General features: G+C 31.9%; 1 protein-coding gene across 2 annotated transcripts; it reads right to left on the reverse strand.

The window, feature by feature from the left end:
• LOC114187841 (WPP domain-associated protein) lies at positions 1–6903 on the reverse strand. 2 transcript variants are annotated; one of them, XM_028076221.1, is made up of 5 exons: positions 6686–6903; positions 3639–6014; positions 3368–3494; positions 2171–2272; positions 1–791 (listed from the first exon to the last, which is right to left on the reverse strand). In XM_028076221.1, exons 2-5 carry the CDS (start codon positions 5903–5905, stop codon positions 729–731), a joined length of 2559 nt encoding a protein of 852 aa, XP_027932022.1. In that variant the 5' UTR covers positions 5906–6014; positions 6686–6903; the 3' UTR covers positions 1–728. The 2 variants fall into 2 exon arrangements, with proteins under 2 accessions (XP_027932022.1, XP_027932023.1); XM_028076222.1 differs by having other exon boundaries at positions 6514–6903.
• Between the last annotated feature and the right edge of the window lie 4130 nt (positions 6904–11033).

Here is an 11033-nt window from a genome sequence, read left to right on the forward strand (position 1 = left end):
TAACCCAAAAGTATCAATAAGCCATGTAGAAATTCATTAAAAAAAATGTACAAAAGCTAATAAATTAGCCCACATGGAAGGCAAAGTAAGAATTACAAAGAGAGGAAGCAAATTTGTGAGATACTAGTCAACCAGCCTAAGCATGTCTCCTAGTATGATACAGAATTCGTGTACGGAAAAATCGGTGTTATCAACTGCACAAGTTGTTGGTTCTTTTGTGGTGCTGTTTTCCTCAAAAATGCGTTAAGGAGAACAAAAACCCAGCAGCTACACATCAGCCAGCTGCTATATTATGTGAACAACTGTACAACTCGTTACCTGTATCTAGTGGAAGATTTGCACATAGCTCCTCAATGTAGTAATTTAACATAAGACAGCATGAACTAAAATAATTTATGCAATAGCATTGCCATTGCTTCAGTTATAGACATGAGAAGTGAACCCAAAAAAATGAAAAAGAAATGGAACTATCATAACTCTAGCATCTCTTCTGATCTCTGTATAGACGAAGCTAATAGAAAGAAGAAAAAAAATGAACCAATTAACACTGTAGTGGCGCTCCGTGAAAAGTTACTTGCAATCTCCACATCCTGCGTGGTTGATCAATATGATCATGTGGGGGCTTGCGTGATTTGCTTATCACGACTCTGGGTCTTACCAATCCAGAGCGCGGAAAGATACAGTTTGTATCAACAGTGTCTGTCAATTTACCTGGCCAAACAGTACAATTAAACAAGTTTTCTACAGTCTCCACTCAGTTCTCTTCTTACAAGCTCCAAAATCTCAATAATCTGCAAAATGAACAGATAATTATTAAATAGTTATATGTTGGGACTTCTGAAGACCAGGCGGCACACACTACACACTATTCTATTCATATGAACGGAAAACCTCTAAACTTTCTTCACAAAGAAAGACTATTATTGGACAGGACAGACACAAACTGAAAAGAAAATTATATGCCCCTATGTTTCTTTGAAGACCAATAAAAACTTCTGCTTGGAGCTTCATAATAGTTATCTATCTAATAATACACAATTCTTAGTTGAATGAAGGGGTTGAATTAGTATGCCAGCTGTACATAGTTCCAGTTTACCAATGCTAAAAAAGAAGCTTGTTCACCCGTGGCGGTGATATACACTAACAGGTTATCCTAAGCCTATTTCTGATCCAAATCCATGTTCATTCCATGGAGGGAGGGATTCCCATTATGTTAGAAACAAAAAAAAACCTCCACTCCAGGTCCAAACTAAAGTAGCAAAGAGATAAAAACTGGATTAGATTAAGTGAAAATGATGTATTAAAGAACTGCGTGATATTAGTTAGTAACTAAGATGAATTTTATTTGGAAAATATGGAAATGACCTCAGAACAGAATACCAGGGCAATTGAGATGCTTTGCAATCTCCCACTAATTTTTACTCACACCTTCTTCCACTTCCTCTATCTACTCCCCTTCCCTTGTATATAATCACAAACCACAATAGAATTTCCTTCGAGTTTCATGGTTGCCATTCTGGCAGTTGGTTACACTAGTCATGTCCACTCTGCTATGTGCCGGAGCCAAACATCAATAAAGAGCCCAACTCTCAACCCTCTTCATCTCTCCCTATCGTACAATTATATGAAGTGAAGAGTGATATTCTCTGTGTGTGTGGGGTGGGGGGAGCAAGCCAGTGAACATGAGTTTAAATGCGGGTTATCAGAAATGGAGACCTACAGAAGTGATTTGATTGTACTCGTAGTCAATGTAGGTCGTCATAAACCAACCTTCATGTTTAGGACTGAACATTTTTTTTATCATACCTAACTAAATCACAAAAGCTAGTTAAGAGGTTGGCAAGTCATGGAGGGATTATTCTTGGCCATTTTTCTAACAAATATAACCAAGATAAATATGACAAAAAATAGCATATTAAACACACAAAATTTGCTAGATATTCAATTCTCGAACCTAAAGACAAACTTCAGGGATTTTCCTTTAACAACAGTTAACATTACGTAGTTATTGTCTTGACTCAACACAGAATGGTACAGTTTATTTTAAGATCCTCAAAATAGACATTGATATGGAGAAATAATCAGGAAGATAGATAGACTCAATACAACACTTCAATCATGACGAAAGTACAAACATTAAAAAGATGTGCAGAAAGCAAAAGGTTCTTACCCCAGGGTAATGCTGTAGTATGGGTGAATAATGATCAAGTGCAATGTATATTTTTTCAAGGAGCCTAAGAAGAGTATCTACCTCGTCCCCCAAAAGATCAACCTGAAACAACAAGTAACTGTACATCAAATATAGGTGGGTGGGTGGACCAATTACAGGATTTGAGGATTAAAATAGAAAGTTAACATAAGAACCCCAAAAACTTAGGAAACTCTTCCATAAAAGCTAGCTTAGAGAACCAAGCCACTTAAAAACTCCACAAAGTATCTTATACTACTTGATGTGGGACTTAAAAACCCATAATACCCAAATCCCTGCCATTACACCGTTCCTAAGAAAGAACCAGCATCTTGGTGGCTAACACACTACGACACTTAACTTAGCCTTTCTGGTAAGCCCCTTCGTGAGTAGCGTGCTCTGAGGCACAAACAACCAACTATGATACCAATTGATAACACCAGAGTACTTGCGGAACCCTTTCCTTAAAAGCTAGTTTTAAGGGGAGAGAACTAACACACTTAAATACTCCACTGAATATCTAATACAACTTGCTCAAGGTGGAGTTTAGGCATCTCATACATCATAGTTCAGAAAATAATGTTTTCTAGATGAAACTTAGATATCTTTTCAAGTTGAGAATTAGCTGTATCTTGGTTCTCCAGAATTTTACAGCATATACCTTATAGGCTGATTCACTCACATACAGGCCTTGATTGCAATCTAGTTTATTTTGCACATGTTCTCTCTCTCTCTCTCTCTCTCTCTCTCTCTCTCTCTCTCTCTCTCACACACACACACACACACACACACACACACTTTTTCTCTCCCCTAGGGTGATACTACTAGGTATCATCACAAGCCACAAGTACAACTCATGAACCACCCATGGGACTTCTCTTTTTTCCGTGAGAGCACAACAATTGCTTGACCTCTCCAACAGGTGCTTGTGCTTCCCTGATATGTGAATCACACATTCTCATCCCAAGTGGTCAGTGAGAGTTTCCACTTAAACCAATACCTTGCAGGGTCCACTAGTACTATCTAATAATGATATTCAAATATCAGCCTCCATTGGAGCAATATAGGTTACACTTATAAAATAAAGTAAAATTCAGAAACACATAAACCTAATCCAATGTCTCCAACACCATCATGACAAAAGTGAAAAAAGACAACATAATGTTTTGGATGAGATACCTCTGTTTCAGCCTTCGCGAGATCAGAAGATCTTGTTTCTAGACGTTGCTTGTACACCAAACCCATGGTTTTAAGTACGTTGGCTTGGTTATTGATCCAATGAAACTCAGATCTTATGTTTTCAAGCCTGAAAAGATTATTAAATATATGTCTTAATACTAAGTTAATTCCCAATTATTCCTTTAATCAATAGACGCAGTCATAGAAACATAAGTTTATGATAAATTAATGTGATAATAAATAAAAAGACCTTGACACAATTAATGCATACCTCAAATGATTTCTTGAAATATCTTTGTTTACTCTAGCTTCAAAATCAGTAATCATCGTCAACAATTTATGCATGAGATTAATGGTAGATTCCATTTGCTTCCTAGTTTCCCTTTCTTTAGCCTCAAACAAATTCAGTGCTTCTTGTTGTTTTTGTGTAAGAGCAAAATGTACTCTTCTTTCTTCTTCAATTTCTCTAAGTTTGTTCGTTCTTTGTTCAAGATTTTTATGCAGCTGATGCATTTGCTCATCATATTGTTTAATTTCTTTCAAAGCTGCAACCAGGTTGCCATTAGTGACATCCAATTCTTCACTTTTCTCTTCTATTAATTTATGTTGTTGGGCAATCTGAGCTCTTAAACTGTCAAGTTGTTCAGAGGTAAACTGCACTTTTTGTTTCTCTTGAACCAAAGCATCTGCTGCTCCTTTGATTAACTTCTCCTTTTCTTCCACAACTGATTTAATTGTATGCACTTCATATTTTAGTTTCTCCTTTTCAGAAACTTCCAATTTTAAAGCTTCATCTGCATTCACCAAAGTTTCTTTAAATATAATATGATTAATATCCAATAACCCTTGCATCATAGTTGACTCCATTTCTGCTTCCTCAATTCCCAACCCACTAGAAGCTTGAGCACTGTGGGAAGCTTCTTGGAGTAATACTTCATACATTTCTTGCATGAAACTACTCTTCAGATGTAATTCTTCAGAGCAGCATCTAAACTCACTAACAATACCTTCAAATAAACATTTATATACATCTTGAATAACTGAAACTTGAGAATGTGCATCCTCTATATCATCCTCAAGCTTCTGAATGGTTTGTAACAATTTTTTCTCCACCACTTGCTCCTGTGACAATTTTTCCTCTGCAGCAGAAACCTGGGAAGAAAGACTCCTAAATTCTCTTTTCTTATCCGATAGAGTCTCCTTCAGTTGATGATTCTCAGATTCTAAGAAATCCAATCTATCCTTTAAACTGCTAAGACATTCAATGTTTTCACTGAATTGATGTACTTTCTCATTTCCATCAAGGATTTCATTCAATTTTGCGATGGCATCAGGGATTTTTTTCTTCAACAGCTCAAACTCCTTGTCCTTCTTCAGTGGAAAAGAAGAACCTCTTTCTTTCAAAAGCTCCCGTCTCAAGCGAAAATTCTCTTCAGTCTTCTCTTGCACCTGTGATTCATGGTTTCTTCTCATTTTGGTAATATAAGCAATTAAATCTTCTTTAGACATGTGCTTTAGTGAGGCTGAATCCAAATTCTCAGGCTTGTTAATCTTTGACTCCTGTTTGCCATTTTCTTCCATAGCTGAGGGCGACAAATCATCAGTGGAAAGCTTCACATGGAAATGATCAACCTTCTTATTATGACACCATTCCTCAGCATTCTCCAAAGATCCATGAGAAAGAAGGTGTCCGGTTTCAGAAACAGAGAGTGTTTTAAAAATTGAATCCAATTCCTCACGCAAACTTGAGATCTCTTTATATTGGTTAAAACAATTTCTACTTTCTGAGTCAGAAAGATCCCACAGTTTCTGTTCAAACTCCTGTTGCAAACCCCAGATACCGTTGCTGATCACCATTCGTTCAATTTCTGATTGAAAGTCCTGCTCCTGCTGCCATTCAGAAAGTGATGCTTTTGATAACCGATCCGTGACTTTCATTCTGACAGTGTCTACAGCATCCTTTAGATTTTCGAAAGCTTTATTATCAACACAAATCCATTTTTCTGGCATATTCTCTTGCAGAATACCACTTAAACCCACCAAATCAGAACCTGAACAAATTGTTCTGATGGGACTAGCCCCCTTAATTTTATTTATTTCTTTCTTTAGTTGACTTAAGTCCTCATGTACTGCAATTTGAAGACTGTCTACAGACATTACATATCTATCGGGCTCTACAAGATTATCTGGAAACTGATGTGCAGCAGCTTCGTGGGATTCATGATGATGCAATGAAGAGCAGAATGTCTTAGTTTCACCTGAACCCACATGAAGTCCATGTAGAACTTTCTTTAGCCCGATCACCTCCAATTCTTTCTCAGTGATTCGCTCCGCTGCCTGTTCCTCAACAGCATTAACCATGCCCTTTATGACTGAGTCACTCACCATCCTAGATATTATCAGCCGCTCGTCAAGATCCTCCAGAAAGGAATCCATTTCTTCAACTATACCAGTGTGGTCGTCCACACTCTCATCCTCTTTACCATTATCGTAAATCCTTTCTTTACCATAATCATAAATATTTTCACCACCCTTCATAACTGCGACGCTCGCCACTGCCACTTTTTTTCCTCTATAAACAGGAATCAACAATTTGGGGCCATTTGAAACACAAACTCAAGGCAAACCCTCAAATGTAACACACCGCCTGCCAATGTAGGAAACACATGCATAACAATTAGTAAACTTTACAAACTGAGCCATAAAAAAAAGGTTAGTAATACAAACCTCAACAATAACTATTTAGAGTAAATTCCTTAAGACTTCCTCTAATTTCTATCTTTCTCTCTTTTTTTTCAAATCGTACACAAATCCCCTTAACTGATTGTAAAACATGACAGTGACACCTCTTATGCATTGCAATCCCTTAACAATTAAAAAACATTGGGGTATCCTATGAGGTTGGTTGTTGTAAAACTTTACAAAACAGGAAAGTAGAGCGCAATCTTTAAAATACCATGGCCGTCATGTAATTTACAATTATAATTACAATTATTCAAATTGAACAAAAGTTCAGTCGCTATGACCCCAGCCCCCTCCAAAAAAAAAAAAAACTTCACTCACACCCTTTCACTGCGATCACTTCCAAAATCATTAAGACAAAATTCAACAATCAATACAGCGAAGCAAAGTCAAAATTCTTTTACCAGCATAATTTTCTGAACCAAAAAACGACCCACGAGTTGAAATTCAAGTGACACGAAAAACTTCAACGTCCAGTGGCACTTAACAGGAGCTCCAATGCAGGTGGAAGGGCGTAGAAACAGTCGAAAACAGAGAGAAAGAAAAAAAGAAGAAGAAAGGTAGTGAGAAACTTACAGGGGAGAATAAAAGAGCAATCTTGCAGGCGTACGAGGCTGAATTAGCGGACAAAAGAGGGAGTTAGAGAATCCCGAGGCGACAGGAAAACGTTTGGAAAGAGGAAGAGTGCAGGTGGGGGCAGGGTTGAATTGTGGTAACGGCCTTTTCTAGGGTTTAGGAGCAGAGAGAAGACGGTGAAAAAGTTGCAGAAGCAAAGATTTGGTAAGAGCGGGAGAAGAGTACGTAAAATACACCCTAGTTAACCTCCAATTTACAAACCCACGTTTCACTATTATTTGTTATTATTTATTATTTATTACTATTAATTATTTAGCAAAAAAAATGTTGCTACTATTAATTACCATTTTTAAGTATTACTATTTATATATATAAATAAATTTATTTTTGTTGATACCAATATTATAATAAATAGATGCTTCCACTGGGTAAGAAAAAAATAGTATAATTAAGTATTATAATAAGTAAATAGTTATATAGATTATAATTTAAATTATGACATAAAGTTGATTTAATTACTGATTATTTGTTGTCAGAGTTTATTAAAATTGAATTTAGATATAGACATTACAAAATTAAAACTAGCCCACATGTACAAGTGGATCCAAAACTCAATTTTAATTCCTCAAACAATATTTTGAGTTGGAGTTTTATGAAAAAGAATCTATCTTATTAAAGATTGTCAACCAGGATTTTTCTATTAGTTTAGAAAATTTTAATAGTTGAGATAACTTCTATGCTTAATTACAAAAACAGTGTGTTGGATGTAGGTTTTTTGAAGTTATTTATTTTGATTGTGTTTTTTAATCATTAAAGGGTTTGCTAAATTGCGCTTATCTTTTTTTAATTTAGAGGTGTTTCATGATGATGAAATTATAGAAAGTGATAAAGGAAATAAAATTCTGTTAAACCTAGAAATGGTAATTTTATCGTTGATTTTCAAAATTATTACAGCGTTGTACTTTCTTTTTATTTGGTATAGATGTTGATATATATACAATTTTTCATAATTTAATGAACAAAGTATTGTACCGATTATGAAAATTAAGGGATAAATTATGTTGACAGTGAGAAATTAAATAATAAGTGGTTTTTTTATCGGGACATAACTTGAATGTTTACATCTTTGTAATGTATATTTTCGTAAGTATGTGAAGTTCAATTATTCGTGTGAAGGGTTATTTTTTACCAGTATAATTATCTGTGTTTTAAATATTTGTTTTCATTTTAATAAATTTTTATGTAATAACAAATAATTTATAAATTTTGAGATAGTTTCCTTTTGAATCATAAACTTGCTACCTACTTTTCTTTAATTTATCTACTGTCTTCAAAGTTTTGTATAAAAACGATGCATATTATCTTTTTATTTTATTTTTTTTACGTTGAAAAGCTTTAAGAAGGTGACTTTGATTGAGATTTACATATTTGATAATTTTTTACAACAAGTACATTGTTTAATCTAAATTTCAATGAAATATTCTTTATCATTACAAAAAAAAAACAATGATCAATTTTAATAATAAAAAATCTATTTAAAAATCTATTTCGAAACTAACTTTTTAATTAATTTTTTTTATAGTTAAATTTTTTATAATTTATATTTATAACAAATTCATATATCAATTCATAATAGAAAGAGCTTACAGAAACTATTTTATAAATTTGTATCTAAATTAGTTATTATAATAATTAATTATTATTTTAATGAGACAATTTATTTTTGTTTTGATTTTTTAAATAAATTTTGTTAATTATTATTGATATTACGAATACAATAGTATCACGATATTTAAATTAATGTTTGTTTGTTTTATTTTAAGTTTGAATTAATATATTATTGTTACAATTATATTATTTTCTATTTATTATGTTAATTAAACATTTAGAGAGAGAAAGGGATAAAGTTTCACGTGTATAGTTGTGTCCATCTTTGGAATAATTGTTTAGCATGAAGAATACATACATATAAAACAAACACAATATTAACTCGTACAAATCATAGATCACTTCCGTTACATCAATTATTGGAATACTAAGCACAATGACCAAAAAAAAAAGAAGTACATCAATAGTGAAACAATAGTTAATTAATTTGATTATATATTGATTATGATGATAAAAGTTAAAGTGAGGGAGAATATATGTGTTACCCACTTTGTTTGTACATGGCTAAGACAAAGTAAAGTTATAACTATAATTATATTTTATTGATGGAGATTGGGTAGTTGGATATGAAAGTGATAGTGATTAGTGGGTGAAGAAATTCCACATAATATTTAATAATATTTAATGTGTTTTTTATTCCGATAGTAATAAAAGTTTAACTTAAAATCCTATTTATAACATTTGAGACTAATTAATTTGAATTTTCGTGTTAATAGAATGTAAATAAATTTGTATTTTAATAATTATAATATTTGAATTATTAAAACAAAAGTGTAATGGAGTGAATGAGTTTATTTACATTTTTTATAATAAAAATGAAAAACGTTGATTTTTAGACAAACTAATTGTTGAAGAAAAGGTTATTTTATTCTAATGATGTTTTTATGTTTTTGTTTTTCGTGAAAACAATTATCTTTATATCATAATCTTTGATGTGGTGAGCAGAAAAAATAATTTAAAAAAAAAATGTCCCCACAAGACATGCACACAAATAATTTGTTGAACAATCATGGCCACATCATTATCATAATGTTCCATCTTGTTGGCTTATGTTTCAAGTTTCAACTTTTAACATTTTACAAATTTTTATTTTACCCTCTTTGACTTTTTGCAAATTTTTAACATGTAATTATCACCCATTAAAAAGTGTACCACATCATTTTTGTATTGTTATCGTGTCACACATGTTATTATTTCCATATAGTATCATCAAATGGAAAAAGCTTGGTGATTAGTACCAATATATAAAAATAAAAACACACTTAAACACTAATTAGACAGTATTATGTTAATAATTTGTTATTTAATTCCTTAAATTCAGATAAAAAGAATCCTGTTTATTTAAAAATAACTAGTCGTCATTTTTTTCTTAAATTGATCCTTTAATTTTAAATTTTGGTTCTCAAATTTGAAACTTTTTTTTTATGTCTTGAAATATTCTTTTAACAAAGTTAATACATTTTTAACAACAACAGTTATATACGACTAAAATGAATTATTTGAAATTTGATAAAAAATATTTACATATTTTTAAAAACAATTCCTTTTAAATTTAGGAAATAAAAAAACTTAGTTTGAACTTGAAAGAAAAAAATTTAAAAAATTTATAATAGCAAATGAGATCTACAGCCAGGGGTTGAAGAACTAAACATATTTCAATTTGAAAGAGAGAAAACAAAATAAGCATTTAAGTTTTAAATAATTATACTGTGAATATGAATTGTTGTGTCCCAATGGGTATCATGTGATATCAACGTATTATTATTATTATTTATTATTAGGACCGACACATACATGTGCAGATATCAACATTATATAGTATTTTGAGTAATGTACAAAAATTTTGTTTTTCATTACCATAAATAGACGTTTTTTTATTTATAAAGCACATGCATTTGTCTGTTTTGTTATTTTTAAGAAATTATTTGGTTTGTATTTAAAATTAGGGTTAAATAGTCCTGAACTTTGATCCAAAATTGGAAATCGTTTATATCCGAAACTTTGATATATTTTGGTTTTTAAGCTTAAATAATGAATGAAAATAATTTTTTTAACACAATTACGTTAACTTTATTTTTACGTGTTGAACGCATTTCATATTAGTATTAAAGTTGTTTACACACTGTTTGACACATTTTTGGTTCAATATTTTATAGGAAATGCGTTCGACACCTAAAAAAAGTTAATATAATTGGGTTAAAAGGACTATATTTATTTATTTGTAAAATTTAAAGACAAAAAAATATCGAAGTTTCGGACATAGACGAATTTTAATTTTGGGTCAAAGTTCAATAACTAAAAACATACTTAACCCGTAAAATTAAGAAAACTACGAATAACTTTTTATCAGAATAATAAGTAAAGTAAAAAAAAAAAAGTAGTATCATTTTCAAATTAGGGAAAATTGAAATATTTTGTTGTTGTTAAAGTTGGTGTTATTTACACTTAGAAAGGAAGAGGGTTAAAGTTGTGGTTTCATTACAATGAAAGCTTAATGACAAAGGAAGGAAAAGAAGTTAAAAAGCAGAAAAGGGTGAGAAGAAAAGCACAATAGGTGATAGAATCCAAAGATTTTGCTATTTTCACATTTTTTTTTTTGGGTGATAGAATCCAAGGTTTAATGTGTTAGTGTTTCATCACGAACTTTTTTCAAGGGACTAAACAAGCAAGAACGACAATT

Source organism: Vigna unguiculata, chromosome 6, assembly GCF_004118075.2.
Source record: "Vigna unguiculata cultivar IT97K-499-35 chromosome 6, ASM411807v1, whole genome shotgun sequence".
NCBI lineage: Eukaryota > Viridiplantae > Streptophyta > Magnoliopsida > Fabales > Fabaceae > Vigna > Vigna unguiculata.